General features: G+C 47.1%; 1 protein-coding gene across 1 annotated transcript in view; it reads left to right on the top strand.

Moving 5' to 3' along the window:
* The window catches only part of LOC103184779 (LIM homeobox transcription factor 1-alpha), a 107,495-nt gene extending 102,093 nt beyond the window's left edge, over positions 1-5,402 (top strand). The window contains exons 6-10 of the mRNA XM_042335516.1: positions 1,297-1,466; positions 3,070-3,147; positions 3,482-3,551; positions 4,200-4,367; positions 5,245-5,402. Of these exons, the coding sequence (XP_042191450.1) occupies positions 1,297-1,466; positions 3,070-3,147; positions 3,482-3,551; positions 4,200-4,367; positions 5,245-5,402 (644 nt within the window). The remainder of the gene's footprint in view (positions 1-1,296; positions 1,467-3,069; positions 3,148-3,481; positions 3,552-4,199; positions 4,368-5,244) is intronic.
* Positions 5,403-17,882: the final 12,480 nt, after the last annotated feature.

Genomic DNA, 17,882 nt, shown 5'->3' with positions numbered 1-17,882 from the left:
ATGCAGGAGGTTAAATGGATTCTTCCCCAGTGAAGACTTCAGATAACTTCCCCATCCAGCTGTTGTGTCTGGTAATTTGAGAAAGGGAGGGTTGAGGCCATGACACTTAAAAACAGCTTGTTATGTAGGATGCGTGTTCTGGAGGGATGAGATCTGATCGGCCGAAGGGGTCTTCTTCATTGAACCAGTCTTATGATTTTGTAATGTGCCAAGGTCAACAAAAGGCCATATTAAGGGGAAATCCAAGGGAATTCCTGGCGGCCTGGGAGAGACAAACCTCAGTCTCATTCCTAGGAAATGAGTCAGGGATTAGGATTCATTTTGTGATTATTAGGAATTATAGTTGATAAAGCCCACGGGGAGAATCAGTGTGTCTTTAAGAACCACACTTGATTTGTCTTCACCAAGTTGAGTGATATCAGTGCTGGGAATGGAAACTTTGGTCAGCCAGTGTCAACAGTCTATACTCAGAACTCAGGCATTGAATTAGCCAAACCTAGAGTAGAACTCCCTCTGCAACGTCTTCAAAATGTGCCTTAACTTCAGTCTTAGACATGTATCAGTGTGAATGTTTCTATATCCCACACTGGCCTTTTCACCCCAAAAATACACAGTCAATTCACTTTCCAGTATATTCTGTGAATGCTTTGAGACATATCAGTGACATGATAAGGCACTAAATCAAATGCAAAGGATTATTATTATTACTATTATTATATTCTTATGGTGTGTTTGAGTGAGACTGCTGATTTACTACTACACAGAAAAGATCCTTACCCAAGTTGTGTCATACTGACTCACAGTAACTCAGACCCTGCATTTCTGCGTGTGATCTAACAGTAACTGTATCACTGACTGTGTGTGTGGCATAACAGTTGTTGTGGATCTCTCACTGTGTTTGTGGTATCACAGTTGCTCTGAGACTGCGCATGTGATATAACAGTAAAGCCCTCTGCAAGATGAGTTTGTTGCAAACTAGTTATGTACTAAGGTTGTTGGTACAGTTAGAGATCACCTCTAAAGCCAGGTACCGGGTATTGCCTGTAGCACAGTCTGTGTGGATATTCTTTACAACAATTTTTAACCAGGAGTTTGAATGTGAAGGAAAACTCAGCCAGAACGTTAAAATACCTGTAACTGAGCATTTCTGACACACTGACGGAGAGAGCAATGAGTGTGGAACATGCGACTGAAAGGAAATTGATACTCTCCAGAGAGAATGAGGCAGATAGTTCCCATGTGTTGGACTGTGTTGGGGTGACTGATGAGCCATGTTTGCTTGTGTGTTTCCTGTAGGGAAGAGCGACGAGGAGGACAGCAGCAGCAAAGTAGGGCAGGGACATTGCAAAGGAATCGACGATTCCAAAGACTCCAAGAGACCCAAGAGACCACGGACCATCCTCACCACACAGCAGAGACGTGCCTTCAAGGCATCCTTCGAAGTCTCTTCCAAACCGTGCAGAAAGGTAAGAGCAAGACTGAAGGGTGTTGGGGGGGACCTATCATGCAAGCTTTGTTAGTTTCTTATCATGAATTTGAAGTTGCTCCCCCTCCCACACTGTGAGAAGGTTTGGCTTTGGCTCATTAACAGCGCTCACAATTAAATGGGTGACTATCTCTCTCTTGTCCATGGTCATTCTCCATGCCTGAACGTTAGCATTGACAGTGAGGCAGTAAGTCTCTCTCACTTCACACGTGCATCTCTATTGTACACCATTGGATGTGGGCTGCAGGAACTGGTTGGTCTTTGGGGTTCCTGGGGTCAGCAGATGTCAGGGAAACTCCTCCTCACAGGCACTTCAGTAACTTGTGTCGATGAATCTTTTGACAAAACAACACAGGGTGCAACGTGTCAGCTCTGTGTGAACACCAGGCACCGATGTCACACCTTCTGTTCTGTACTGCACTTTCAAACGTGCTATCCATCATTGATGTTGTCACTTACCCTGCCTATATATGTGTGTCAGCCCGGTGCAGTGGTAGCACTCGCATCTCTGAATCAGAAGGTTGTGCGTTCAAGCCCCACGTTATATGGTCTAAACGAGGGACAGAGGGGAGGTCAGAAACCCGTAATCACAAATGTTTGTTAGAGTGCAGATCACCTGTAAGTGAATGAATAAATTTGAGAAAAAAATGCTATTAAAGGTTGTACAATAAACACAATTTAGATTTACACCGTGCCTTCTACATCGGGAGGACGTCGCAGCATGGCTCACAGTGGATGGGTATCCGAGCTGGGGGGTAGGAGCCCGGGGGGTGGGGAGGGAAAAGATGACCAAAAGTGTGATCACAGAGATATGTTTTGAGATGTCCCTTGAAGGTCGGGGGCGCGGGAGGGAGGGAAGGAGTCGGAGGAACCTGGGATGGAGTTCCAGGGAACGGGGACAGAATGGCTGACAGCCTGACTACCAACGTTTCGCCCCAAAAATAGTCAGTCACTACACTTTACAGTATATCCTGGCAAGTCCTTTGAGATGTCTTGATGACGTGATCAGGCACTATCTCAAATGCAAGGATTATTATTATTATAATGATGGGGGGGATAGAGTGAGGGACATGAAGCAGGCGGGTGCTCACTGAGCAAAGGGAGCGGCTAAGTGGGTTGGGTTGAAGGAAGTTGTGATGGTAGGGTGGGTGAGAGTTATGGTTATGGTTATGGTGAAAGAGCAGGCAGTGGGTTAGAGTAGCTGGCACTGGCACAGTGTAAATAAGCTGATGTTGTGGTGCAAACATTTTATCCTGGGAAATCCTGAAGTTCCACAAACTCTCTTACTGTTTGCTCCTCCCTCGCTCGCTTGCTCACTCACAGACTGTGTCTTTCTCACTGGCGAAAGGACTGAACTCTACCTGTGCCAGGCCAGTGCGAACGGAAACATCAGCTGTGTGTAATAGGGGAGGGAGCAGGTGACAGGCTCTCTCACTCATTGCTCCAGAGACAGGCCATCATCCCACCGAGGGGATCCCTGACCGGATCTACTCTGAACCGTCACAACAGACCCAAATGCAGTCCAGCTGGGTTCAGGATGACAGAGCGACTTCACCGCTGATTGAGGTTTCTCTTGTTTTCAGGTCAGGGAGACGTTAGCTGCTGAGACGGGATTGAGTGTCCGGGTCGTGCAAGTCTGGTTCCAGAATCAAAGAGCAAAGGTAACCTGTGTGTCACATGTGTCTTTGTGGCAGACAGTGATTGATGGCGTCTGTATTAGATAATGATCAGTGGAGTCTGTTTAATCAAATATTTATCGGTGGTGTCTGTGTTTCAGATATTGATCGGTGTTACTGTGTACTGTTCCTGTGTGTGTGTTTGTGTCACTGTGTGTATGTGTGAGCGTCTCTGTGACAACAACAACTTGCATTGATATAGCCCCCTTGACTGTGGGTGTGGGTGGGTGTGTGTGTGTGTTTGTGAATGTGTGTGTGACCACGTGTGTGTCTGGCGCTGGGGTTGGTGTGCTCTGACCACTGTCTTCTCTCTGCACAGATGAAGAAGCTGGCTCGCAGGCAGCAGCAACAGCAACAGGACCAGCAAAACACACAACGACTCAACACAGGTACAGGACTCAGAAGGTTGTGGGTTTAAGCTCCAAGTTGGAATCACGTTACCTAAACTGACTCTCGGATGCAGTGCTGGGGGTGTGATACACTGTCAGAGGTGCTGGGCTTCAAATGAGACATTAAACCGAGGTCCCGTCTGCCTGTTCAGGTGGATGTTAAAAATCCCATGGCACTATTCGAATAGAGAAGTGAGTTTCTCTCTCCCGGTGTCCTGGCCAACAATCCCGCAAATCAAATTGGTCACTCACGGCTGTTTGCAGGATGTTCCTGTGTTCAATTAGGCTGTCACGTTTTCTTACAAAATACACAGTCATTCCACTTAGCTGTAAATCCTGTGAAATGCTTTTGAGACGTCCACCCTATGTGAAAGGGGCTGTATTAAATGCATCAAAGGATTATTATTATAAACTAGCTCATGTCCATGCGACCTGGAGAACATTGGTGTGCCGAGATATCACAACTGTTGAGATTGAGATGTGCTGTGCGCAAACGGTCTGCTGAATCCACCCACAAACACACAGTCACTCCACTACACAGTAAAACCTGTGAAAGGCATTGAGACGTCCTCCTGATATAAAAGGCGCTGTACCAATGCAAGGATTATTATTATTATTATTTTACTCTGTTCCCTTTCTCTCCCTCAGCCCCTGTGAACAACTCCAGTAACGCTGGGATGGAGACTATGATGAACCCTTACACAACACTGCCTCCACAGCAGCTCCTGGCCATTGATCAGAACGGATACAGCACTGACCCCTTCCGACAGGGATTGACCCCTCCGCAGATGCCAGGAGACCACATGCACCCTTACGGTGATGCCTTTCTCCTTGAGATTAACAACAATAAATTACATTTATATAGTGCCTTTCATAATATATATATATAAAATATATAATTATAATCCTTGCATTTGATATAGTGCCTTATCACGTCTCAAAGCGCTTCACAGAATATAGTGTAAAATGTAGTGACTGTGTATTTTGTGGGCGAAACTTGACAGCCAATTGCGCACAGCAATGTCCCACAAACAGTCCATTTTTATATATTTATATATTCTCTCCTGATGTCCTAGCCAACAATCCCCCAAATAACATTGGCTGCTCACCCCACAGCTGTTTATGGGACATTCCTGTCTGCAAACTGTCTGCCTCATTTCGCCCACATAATATATAGTCACTTCACTTTACAATATATTCTGTGAAGCGCTTTGAGATGTCTCACTAAAGTGACGCTATATCAAATGCAAGATTACCATTATATACATACTATATGTATAGTAAAACCTCTCGTCCCTGGTACCATCCCAATGAATCTCCTCCGCACCGTATCTATCGCCTTGACATCTTCCCTGTAGTGGTCTGTATCGCCACCTCAATGCCCTGTAGTAATAATAATTCTTGCATTTGATATAGCACTTTATCACATCGCTGAGACGTCTCAAAGCGCTTCACAGTATATACTGTAAAGTGAAGTGACTGTGTACTTTGTGGGCGAAATACCTATGGTGACCTTCCCTCCACTTCTCAGTGTGCCTCTGTGCAGAGTTCCTAGACTCTATCCTGTGTGAAGGGCGTTGTATAAATGCAAATTGCTGTTGTTGCAGTGATGCCAGCTATCTCTAAACCTGTGGTCTGTGCTTTATCCAGTGTGGTGGCTGACAAAGATACTGATATTATATTTTATTTGCAGGAAACGAAACCCTTTTCCACGACATGGACAGCGATACCTCACTCAACAGTTTGGGAGACTGTCTCCTAGCAACCACCGAGGCAAGCTCCATGCAGGCCAGAATAGGCAATCCCATCGACCGGCTGTACTCCATGCAAAACTCCTACTTTACCTCATGAAGGGTTCCTCCCTTTGGAAGTGGGGGGGTGTTGGGGAGGGGGGGGGCAAACCAACATTGTGTCTGACTACTTCAAGGCATTTCTGAACTTCTGCTCGACACGACAAATAGAGACAGTGTGAGATCCAGTGTGACATCATGAACCCCTTTTTTCCCCCGCCCACTTTAATGTCAACAAGCAAACTTGTGTTCATTAGGCTTTTCTAAGAAGGTTATGTAGGAGTAGATGTGTATGCAGGTATATTTGTCCTTATGCTAGTTTGGAATTCGGAAGGCCGGGCAGGATGCGATCAGGCCTAGCGTCCTCCGAGACTTTCATTGATCAACCCACGGCGACATGTCATCTTGTGAATGACCGACTGGTTCAATTCCAAAGATTGATGGTGTAGGAGAAGCCATTTTGAGTGCAGGAGCCCCATCTCTACAGAGAGAGCCAGAGGACAATTTTCTTGCTTCTTGCCTTTCCTTCCTTTTCGCTAGGCTCGGCTTGGCCCGGCCGGCTATGGAACTCAGACCAGGGGTCGGACATCTTCACGGGGAAAGAGGAAAAGTGACTGACCGGTAGTGAGGCCTTTCCTCAAAGAGCCTGGAGCAAACTGGAAACTGTGCTCAGATAAGTGGCCATATGTCAACAGAGAACAGGCTGCACTCCACCAGTCCAACGGATCTCATTGACGACAGTAACTGTTCTTATTTAGCAAAAGGTGGCTTGTTCCTACAGTTTTTACTATTTAATGAAGCACTCCGTGCACTTAAGTTATGAAATTTATCACGAGTTTTACGTTTTTGTAAATCGTTTAAAGAAGGATGTTTAATTTGCGAGTGTTATTACACGCCTTTAGTTAGGACCGGCCCCAGCGATCGAAACTGATGTGCTGCAGAAAAAGCGCGATTTCTGGTGTAAGTACTGTATCTACAGCTTCTGGATGTGTGTGTGTGTAAAAGTGCTGGTTATTTAAACTGTGAAAACAAACTGTGACACTATAAGACGACTGGAAACTCCCCCTCCCCCACACAACAGGTATTAACCCTACCAATCGGGTCTCAGTGACGGACAGCAGACAGGAGCTCACAGCTGACCGGGTTCTCTCTTTCTCTCTCATCGTTGTATGTTGTACATGTTCCTATTTGCCTGATATCCTTAATGCTGTGCTCTGTCCCGGGAAGTCGTGTTAATATTTGATCCCGATCGGCAGCACGAGTATTGGCTACCCACATCCCCAGGCTGGTGACCCCAGATCCAGCCTGGTGACAAGTTCACAGATGGGGTACAAACATTGAACCTTGCTCCCTCCCTCACTATGTTCAAGGTGTATCTTAAGACCTACCTTTTTGACCGCGCTTTTGGTCACCTTTTCCCTCCCCACCACCCTTGGCTCCCACCCCGAGCTTGGGTACTGGTTTGGTGGGGAGGGTGAAGGGAGGCAGTGGGAAAAGGTAAAGGATAAAATGTTAATCTTATCCCGAGGCATGCGGAGCCCCTGTCATATGAGGAGGAGCCAGGGAGCCCGTCTGCTCTGCTGTCCGGCGATGGAGAGACTCAAAGGAATTCCAGCTGCCACCATAACTGGACCCAAAGCTATGTTTCATTGGTTGTTGGTGATGAAGGTCTGTTTTTCTATCGTCAGGAAGCCTCCTGCATTGGGTACACAGCAAGCTAGTGACACCTAGTGACAACAAAAGGTGATCCTACCTTTCCTTAACACTCTCCTCTCTTCTCTTTTCTCCTCACCTCTCCACACTTCTCCTCTGCTCACCTTTCTCCTCTCCCACGTTTCCTCACCTCTCTTCACTCCTCACTTCTTTCCCATGTTCTGCATTTCATTTTAAAGATGTTTAACAGTCTGGTTGGAATTAAGGTGAGCGTCCAATCTCCTATACTGTGCAGTGACTCCCCACCGTCCAGCGGATAGGACCTGGGTTCGATTCCTGAGCAGGGCGAAACGTTGGGCAAGTTTCCTTACTCCACACACCTCTGTAGGAACCCGGTCGTCAGTTGATTGGTGGATCGATTTTTCCAGGGGTAATAATCCTTTCAAAAAAAATAACAATAAAATGAATAAATAATAAATTGGTCACTCAATCACGACTGTTTGTGGGACGCTGCTGTGAGCAATTGCCCAGGCCTGGCCTCAATCAGTCACACCCTGTGTGAGCAGTGACTGGCTGACAGCAATGGGAGTCACCAAACACAGGCAAACATCTTGTGATTATTTGGTGGCTGGTGAGAGAAAGCGTTAGGGGCAGGGAAGGAAGATTTAAAGGTGCCAGTACATCGTGACACTTGACTGAATTTTGGAGCTGGGTTCATCACCCCTCCTTGGAGACTGTCTGTGCTTGCGTCTCATTCAGATGAGGTGGGAGTGGGGGGGATTGACCATGCTGTCATGAGTTAAAATCATCTGGTGCGTCGGGCGGGTAAAGTGCCTTGCACCTGCACCTTTACGTGCTTGTTAAAGGTGGCACGGTTCCTTTAACAAGGACTTAAAGGTGTTTCTTCCAGGATTCCCATCGGCAGACAGTTTTGAATGACTATCCATCCAGCCCTGGTTCCTGTTTGCTGTGTGTCCCTCAGTCACTGTCAGTAGCCTACAGGTTAATAATTGTTGTGTTCACGTTGTGCTATGTATGTGCTATTTAGTCAAATAAAAAGTAACAAGTGCGGAGGGCAAGCTCCTCGCGTGCAAACCTGGCATTTCCGCGTTTCGTGAGTGACGGGAACTGACAGGGAAATCTCCCGGCTTCTGGAAGCTACCGAAACCAGGGGCATACTTTCTCTCGGCAGCGTGTTTGGTGTAATGTACCGGTTGCTTGTAGAAAATGAGCGAATACCTTCTGCTGTACGTGATAAAGGATTGTCAACACACCCGGCTGCTTGTTCCTCTTGTCTGTCCTCAGCATCCTCCCGCCAGCCTGTCTGTGCTGTGACACTGCCAACGCTTCGAGACCCTACTCCACGCTATATAAACTCAATGTATTGTTCTTGTCACACAACTGACATTCACAACTCTATCGTGCTTGTAACGCCACATCCTGCCGTACGTTTTCACCTGTACTGCTGTGTGACAGACTGTCCTGTAATAATAATAATAATAATCCTTGCATTTGATCTAGCGTCTTATCGTGTCGTTGAGACGTCTCAAAACGCTTCACAGAATATCTTGTAAAGTGGATTGACTGTGTCTTTTGTGAGCAAAACGCGGTAGTCAATTGTGCACAATGGTGTCCCTCAAACAGTAGCTGATTGAGGGACCACATTTTTTGGGGGGAGGATTATCCCCCAAAAAGCAATCTGCCAGTCAACTAACGACTAGGGTCCTACTTACTGCTGGGTAAACAGAGGCATGTGGAGTAAGGAAAAATGCCTAAGGTTTCGTCCCACCCGGGAATCAAACCCAGGTGCTCTCTCTTGCGAGGGCAAGTGTGCTATACTACAGGACTCCACAATGTAACCTGTATTCACACCCTATATTGTAGGGTGACAGACTGTCCTGTAAAGCTGTTATCACAACCCCGTGCGGTATTGTGACACAGAATATTATTTCACACCTATACTGTAGATGTGGCACATTGCTGTCTGCAAAATCCACAGTCGTTACTGTGAATCCTGTGAAGTGCTTTGAGTCGTTTTGATATGAAACTAGGTGTGTGTATCAAATGCAAGGGTTATTATGACACAGGCGACTGTAGTAATAATCCTTTTACTTGACGCAGCACCTTTGACAGGTCATGAGGACGTCTCATAGGGCTGCACAGGATCTAAGTGTAGTGACTGTGTTTTGGAGGTGAACAGGGCATTGTTACACCTATTACAGACCTCTACTGCACATCATGACAGACTGTGCTCCCTCAATCCCTCTGTCTTGCCCGCTCCTTCCCCACCTACAGGTTGCACCTGACGACCTTCCCCTTTGACCATGCTTAGGGTCCCCACCCCCCAGCTTGGAGTAGTCCTCCGCCAGTGTTAAATGCTCTGGGACGCTCCTTGCGCAAGCAGAACTGAATTGTTGATGTAATGCTGTGTTATTACACACGTGCACTGACATTTCAAAGCGCTTTACGGGATATACTCTCCAACCTCCATCTCCAACCTTCCCTTTCCTCTCCAAGGTCCTGGAACGAGTTGTTGCTTCTCAGCTTCGCTCCTTCCTCTCCCGCCACTCCCTTCTCGAACCCCTCCAATGAGGTTTCCGTGCCACCCACAGCACAGAAACCGCCCTGGTCAAAGTGACAAATGACATTCTGTCCATCTGCCTCCTTGACCTCTCTGCTGCTTTCGAAACCATCAACCGCTCTATCTTCATCCACTGCCTCTCCTCTCACCTCAACCTCCACGGCGCTATCCTTGATTGGTCCAGATCGTACCTCTCACACCGCCTGCACTTCATCTCCTCAAATGGCTTCTCCTCTAGCCCTCCCACCGTTTCGTGCAGCGTTCCTCAGGGCTCTGTCCTTGGTACCCTCCTCTTCAACATCTATATGCTCCCTCTTGGTGACATCATCTGCAGACATGGGGTTAACTTCCACATGTTTGCGGATGACATCTAACTCTACTTCTCTGCCTCCACCCTTGACTCCAGGACCACTGCTGTGCTGACAGAATGTCTGTCAGACACCAAGTCCTGGATGAGAGCTGCTTCCTGCTTCCCCCCCCCCCCCGCCCTCGCCACTTCCCCACCCCGACCCTCGGCTCGGGTCCCTAACTTGGTCTGTCTAGCGCCTTGGGACGTCCTCCCGACATGAAAGGCGCTATACAAATGTAATTTTGCTATTTGTTGTTGCTGTATACTGTATAGTGGATTGACTGTATATTTTGTGGGTAAAACACGGCAGTCAGTTGCGCACAGCGATGCCCTATAAACAGCCAGGGAGCGAGTGACCAATTTTATTCAGGGGATTGTTGGCCAGGAAACTGGGAGAAAGAAATTCCCTTCTATTTTGGTAGAGTGCCATGGGATCTTTAACATTCACCTGAACAGACACATGGGATCTCGGTTTAACATCTCTTCGGAAGGACAATACCTCTGACAATGCAAACCCCACGCCCCGCACCCCACCCCCGCACTTCATTGGAGTGTCATCTTAGACTCTGTAATTTCATGTCCCGATGTGGGGCTTGAACCCACAACCTTCTGATGCAGAAGCGAGAGCGTTACCACTGAGCCAGGCTGGCACACCTGTGCCGCAGTGCTCTTGTATTACACACCTGTACTGTAATGTGGCAAAGCTTATTATAGTGTGACAAGGGAATGATACTTGTCTTATTTAATTAAATTGTTTGAAAGTGGTTTACAATTGAAGTGTAGTGACTGTTCTGTAGACAAAGGTGTCATGTTGCTTTATACTCCTGAGAGACTGTAAGGAAAAGTGTGAGACAGGCTATACTGTATAGTGTGAGACAAGATAGTACTGTACAGAGTGACAGACAACAACAACAAAATTACATTTGTATAGCGTAATACTATACAAGTACAGTATTATACTTACTTGTATAAGTATATATAAAGTATTTATATATACTTGTATATAATACTATACAAGTATAGTATTATACTTGGGAGGACGTCCCAAGGCGCTGAAACATAAACATAACATAAAACAGACAGACATAACACATGAGACATTACTCACCGATACACACAGGAACACACACACACTCTCGCCTGACATCGAGCCTGTCAGCCAGAGCCTGAATTAATGTCACATCTTCTCCTCCAGGCTCTGGAAGCTGCCCCCATTGACCCGTGAATAAAACCCTCACACCTGGATGTCAAGAGGAAACGCTCCCGATAGGAGGTGCGGCCGCCTTCAGTGTGGCAGGACTGAACTTCCCCTCGCTCCGACCCTGGAGACAAAGAGGAAATGTGGATTCCCCTAGCATAGTGGTTAGTGAGCCAGTCTCGTAAGGGATAGGATCCAGGTTCGATTCCCAGGCGGGGCAAATCCTTAGCCAAATATCCTTACTCCACACTTACCAGCAGTGAATAGGAACTTGGTTGTTAGTCGATTGTCAGATCGCTTTCAGAGGACAAAAATGTTTTTTAAAAAACAGTTTGAGAGACACTGCTGTGTGCAATTGGCTGCCGCGTTTCATCCACAAAATACACAATCAATTCACTTTATGATATATTCTGTTAAGTGCTTTGAGATGTCTTGATCTTGTGATAAGGTCCTATATCAAATGCAAGGTTTATTATTATTAATGCTAGCCAGTCTGTGTTAACTCAGAGTACCATTCAAGCTCAGCTATGCATTGTAAAGCACAACTTAGCTTTAACTGTGATTGGCACCTGAATCCACATACTATGTTCCCTGCCAATGCTGGGGTTTGCAGTCAGTGTGAAAGAAAACTAATTCAATAACTGAAGCCTCAGCACCTTGCTGTAAACCCCCAGTCAGTGTGGCTCAGGTGGTATCTCTCGTACACCCCCCTCAACACCCCCTCACCTGATCTCCATGTTACTTACAACAACAACAACAACAACAACAACAACAACTTGGATTTATATAGTGCCCTCCATACCGGACGGTGTCTCAGAGCGCTTCACAGTCACGAATTCTGGGGCCGAGCCAGGGGGAGGTGACCAAAGGCGTGGTCGAAAAGAAAGGTCTTCAGAAGGGACCTGAAAGTAGGAAGAGAGGGGGTGAGGCGAAGAGAGTGAGGAAGGGAGTTCCAGAGCCTCGGGGCATAGTGGCCGAAGGCACGGCCGCCGAGGGTAGAGCGGAGGACTCGGGGGACGAGGAGGAGGCCAGACCCGGAGGATCGAAGGCAACGGGTACTGTTTTGAGGAGAGAGGAGGTCAGAGATGTAGGGGGGTGCAGAGGAGTGGAGGGATTTGAATACAAGAGTGAGGATCTTGAACTTAGGTTCCTTTAATCTATCCTCACATCCCCTCTTTAGAACAGCCTCTACAGAGAGACAGAGTCAGGGAGACTCACACGCACACAAAGAGTGAGTGAGACGACAGCGGGAGAGATAGAGGTGAAAATTAAAGTTAAAGAGGGGAATTTTTGGGGGTCAGCCAAGTGTCTGACACATATGTCATCAACATGCTTAAGCTTATCCAAACTAAACTGAGAATTCCATGCGTCCCATCTACACATGGAAATTCCAAAGATAGATTGTGGAATGAAACAAGAACTTTCTCCTTGGAGGGACACATCCTGCTTACTTAATTCTGGAAACTATTAGGCGCAAGTTGGCAGGAACCAAGGCTTGGGGACCCCAGAGTGTGCATTTGTGCAAGTGAGTCTAACACAGGCCAATCGGTAATCCTGGAGCATGTTGCCTTTCTTAATGATCACAGTGGAGGACATCCTTAATAAATAAGGTTAGGAAAGCAGTTTATCAACCTGTAATGTGGGGGAGTAAGGCAAGACTGAGAGAGGGAAAGAAAGTCCAAGTTCTGGGGCAGAGACAGGGATAGAGAGAGAGAGATAGACAGGGATAGACAGAGAGGGAGAGAGATATACTGTAAAGTAGATTGACTGTATTTTGTGGGCGAAATGAGGCAGCCAGTGTGTGTCCCACAAACAGCCTTGGAGTGAGTGGCCAATTCTATTTGGAGGATTGTTGGTCAGGACATCAAGAGAGAGAAACTCCCTTCTCTTTTCAAATCGTGCCATGGGATCTTTAATGTCCACCTGAACAGGAAGATGGGACCTCGGTTTAAAGTCTTATCCGAATGATGGTACCTCTGACAATGCAACAACCACCCCCAGCACTGCATTGGAGTATCAGCTTAGACTATGTGATTCCAAGTATCGATGCGGAACTTGAACATACAATCTTGTGACTCAGAGGTGAGTGCACTACCACCTTGCCAGGCTGACACACAAACCATTGATGTTTATGCTGCTTGGCTTGCAGCAGAATCAGGCATGTAAATACTCCAAAGTGTTCCTCCCCCCATCCCCGGCTCAATGAGGAGCTGTGACTCTTGAAGGTCAAAGCCTCAAACTTACTCAAGGTGGTCCTCACCCAGAGATAACCTCAGCAGATATGCAGCTCCACTGTATCCAACAAAGCTTCCATCACCAGCTAATATTGAGTGTGTGCCACAATAACATTGCTGCTCAGTCCACGGAATTACTTGCATAACATTGTCAGGTGTTTGTTCCCAAACCTCTTGTTTCCCCGTCGCCTGGAGCTCAGCTCTGATCACCTTTAGTAACCATCTTGCTGAGGGGCTTTACCGCAGCTCTGACTCCCAACTCACGCACCTCCATCTTCACATCCGGCAGCTCCCTACCTCTCCGACCTGCTCGAACCCCACTACACTATCCGCCACCTCCTCTCGGCTGACTCTGGCCTCATGCTTGTCCCTTGTCCCCTTCACTGCACCATCAGCAGCTGTGCCTTCAAGCACTATGATCTGAAGCTTTAAAACTCTCTCCCTCAATCCTATCACCTTACCCCCACTTCACTTCCCCTCTTTTGGATTATGCCTGACGACCTTCCTCTTCAATTGTGCTTATGGCCACCTCCTCCCCCCACCCTCCACCCACCCCCTGTTCGGCGTCAGGTTCCATCACTGTCAAGTGCTCTGAGAACCTGCCCTGCGTGAGGGACAGTATATAAATGCTACTGTTGTTGTTGTTCATTTGCTTGCACCCCGGCCTCTGCCCCAACCCCCTTTCACTCAGCTAACACAGAAGTGGAGTCCTGTAGCTCACTGGTTAGAGCACTCTCTTTGCAAGTGAGAGACCTGAGTTCAATTCCAGGCAGAGGGCGAAACCTTGGGCAAGTTTCCTTACTCCACACGACTAATAATAATCCCTCCAAAAAAAAACAAGAAAATAATAAAATTGGTCATTTTCAATCTACGACTGTTTGTGGGACATTGCTGTGCGCAATTGGCTGCCGCGTTCGCCCACAAATATACAGTCAATTCACATTACAGTGTATTCTGTGAAGCGCTTTGGGACGTCCTCCCAACGTGAAAAGCACTATATCAAATGCAAGGATTATTAAGTGCTCTGACCCTCCATCCCACAATCGGTGGCTAAGCTTACAGCCACTTTGAACCTAATCTCTGTAACTCCCTAATTCTCTCTCCATCTCATCCCCTCTTCATCTATCTCTGAATCCCATCTCTGACCTCCGCCAACCTCCAACCCTATTGACCCAGCCCCTCTCTCTGCTCAGGGAGCACCAGCCTGCTCCGTGCCCCCCGCTCTGCCTGCCCCACTATCGGTAGTTCGGCAAGGATTATTATTATTATTAAACCATAGTGTCAGTGGGAAAAAAACAAAGGGTCTGTTGTGTTCTGTTGTGTTCTCGGGGATAACCAAAGTCGAGGTGGCCGAGGGGAACTCTGTGTGACCTGAGGGAGAAATACAGAATCAAAGGGTTGGAGGCAGTGGGTCAGGAGGCAGGGAGTGGGGCCAAGAGGCAACCAGAGAGTCAGGTCCTCGGCAATGTTGGCTTCCGAGAGCGATTGACTGCTGCCTTTATTCACCTCGGCCGCTGTTAACTCAGCCGCTTTCGCTCCTAACCTAGAGAAACATGAGCCAAGGGGTTCCTGGCCCCAGACAAACAAGCTTTTCTTCCCAGGGATCAGTTCAAAGGTCAAGAAAATATATGTAAACTCTGAAATGAACCTCGGTGGTAATGGAAGGACACAAAGGCGAGGAGTGAATTGCAGGGGGAGATGTTTAGCTTGGGTGATCTTGCGCTCGGTATTTAGGGGCCCTGTGATTTACTCGTCTTTTAATTAAACTTTAATTAGAGCCTTTGGAAAGAAAAAAAAGCTAGATTTACCGTGGATTTTTTCCCGACCCCTTTCATCTCTCACATCCCTCAGTTACCACGGGAAGGTTAACTTAACCCTCTCAGTGCCATTCTTTCGGATTGTACTTAGACGAGTTGTTCTGTTTAATTCTCTCTCCCCTAACCATCTCCACCGCCCACATCAGAATCAAGGCCCTTCGCACTCAAAGTCTCCTCCTCAAATTCAGTTTCTCTCGGATTAGAGAACTGCTTCATTCCCTCAGCCTGACTCACACTGTACGCTCCCAACTCCGGTCAGAAGGTTGTGGGTTCAAGCCCCACATTAGGACTTGGAATCACACAGTCTAAGTTGATGCCCAGCGTAAGGCTAAGGAGCTTCAGTAACTGCTATGGATCAGCCTCACTGCTCTCATCGTTACTGCCTCCACACCCTGAGTGACCAACTTATATCATAGAAACATGGGAACAGGAATAGGCCATTCAGTCCCTCCAGCCTGTTCCAACATTGTATTACATCATGGCTGATCTGTACCTCAACTCCATTCACCGCCATTGCCCCACATCCCTTAATACGCTTATCCAACAAAAATCTATCCACCTCAGTCTGGAAAATTTGAATAGATCCACAGCCTTTTAGGGAGAAAGTTCCTGATTTCCATTTTGTGAACAAGTGCTTCACTGAATCCACTTCTAAATTTTAAGATGATGCTCCCTTGTTCTGTATTCAAAGGAAATACTTTCCTCTGTATCTACCCTATCAAATCCGTTTACTATTTTAAATACCTCAATTAAATTACCCCTCAATCTTCTAAACTCAAGGCAATACAAGCCACATTGATGCAACCGGCCCTTATAATTTAACCCTTTAAGCCCTGGTAACATTCTGTTGAATCTGCACTGTACCCCCTCCAGTACCCCCTGAACGCAGTAATTCAGGTGGGGTGCTGAGGAGACCAGCTTCGAGAGAGTTGAAGCCAACAAGTTTGACAAATGGTTTCTAGGTCTCTCAGGCTTCCAGCTTCCATCACAATCCTCCTCGTCTTCCCTCTCTTTCTCCATCATCAAGAGCCAGGAGAGTATACAACAATAACAACAGCAAATTGCATTAATATAACATTGGGAGGACATCCCAAGGTTCTGGACAGTCAAGGGTTTGCACTCGAACTGCGGGTTGGGTTAGAGAGAGGTGGAGGGCAGGGAGGGTGGAGGAGGGAAGATACCGAAGGCATGGTTGTTGACGAAGGTCTTGAGACAGGAGGGGGCGAGGCAGAGGAGCTCCGGGATAGGTGGGGGCAGAAAGGGTGAAGACCTGACTGCCAATAGTGGAGCAGTGTGGAGTGGAGGGAGAGGAAAAGTTGGTATGGTTTTAGGAGGTCACAGAGGTAGGGCCAAGCAAGACTGTGGAACTCCACATAATCTAGGCTGATGCTCCAACGTAGGGCTGGGGGAGCACTGCATCTTTGGAGGTGCCATCAAGACTTAGGAGCCTGAGCTTATCAACTTCTAACACAATGGATTGCTGCTCTCATAGTCACTGCCTCTTGACTCTGGGCCTTATATCGCAGCGATTAGTGAACTCAGTAAACCAGATGTGCAGTCCAAAGCTCAGTGGTTAGAGCACTCGCTTTGCAGGCGAGAGACCTCAGTCCGATTCCCGGCAGGGTAAAACCTTGGGCACGTTTCCTTACTCCACACGCCTGTTATAATCCGTCAAGAAAAAAAACAATAATAAATTGGTCATTTCAATCCACGACTGTTTGTGGGACACTACTGTGCGTAATTGGCTGCCACATTTCGCCCACAAATATATGGTCAATTCACTTTACAGTCTATTCTATAAAGCGTTTTGAGACATCTAGAAGACGTGAGAAGCGCTATATCAAATGCAAGGATTATTATTATTATTATTGTGTAATATATCCAGATAATGTAGATCATGGCAGGCTGTTTCATCTTGTCCAGAACAGTATATAGTGTGAATAATGTATAGTGTATATGACGTTATGCAAATGTAATTTGTTGTTATTGTTGTATTGAATGTATGCAATGTATATAATGTGTAGAATATATAGTGCATATAATAATAATAAATAATCCTTGCATTTGATATAGCGCCTTATCGCATTGTTGAGACATCTCAAAGCAACTTCACAGAATATATTGTAAAGTGGATTGATTGTGTATTTTGTGAGTGAAAATATTGTGCATATAATGTATATAGCGTGTAGAGTGTAAATAGTGTGTGTAGGTGATATTCTGATTCCCCTTTGTGATTTGTCATCACACGAAGAAAGTACCTGCTCCACTGTCACTACTGTAGACAGAGCGCTTCACCTCACATTAACCTGCCCACCCCCACCCCCCCCCCACCCCAGCCCACTCTCCCCCAGCCTGGCCACACAAGCAAAGGCTAGCGCTGCCTACTTCTCCATAGCGAGCGAGTGAGTGAGCCTCTCCTGGCCTGGGCTCTCCCTGGACAATGAGACCTTGTCTCAGGCAGGTGTCTGGTTTCCTGGGCCGAGCTGGCAAAGGACCAGATCTCTGCGCTGAGGCACGGAGAGGCTAAATGAAGGGATTTGTTGACAGTCACCTCGAAATACGAGCCGCCGCACACTCACCTCCAGCCTCCAGCTCCTTCTGAACCAACCAGTCACCAGCTGACAATAACACACCACCTCAGCCACTGTGCCAATAACACACCACCTCAGCCACTGTGCCAATAACACACTACTTCAGCCACTGTGCCAA

This window comes from Callorhinchus milii, unplaced genomic scaffold (assembly GCF_018977255.1).
Source record: "Callorhinchus milii isolate IMCB2004 unplaced genomic scaffold, IMCB_Cmil_1.0 Scaffold5, whole genome shotgun sequence".
In the NCBI taxonomy this organism is placed as follows: domain Eukaryota; kingdom Metazoa; phylum Chordata; class Chondrichthyes; order Chimaeriformes; family Callorhinchidae; genus Callorhinchus; species Callorhinchus milii.
This window is presented reverse-complemented; position numbering and strand designations above follow the sequence as displayed.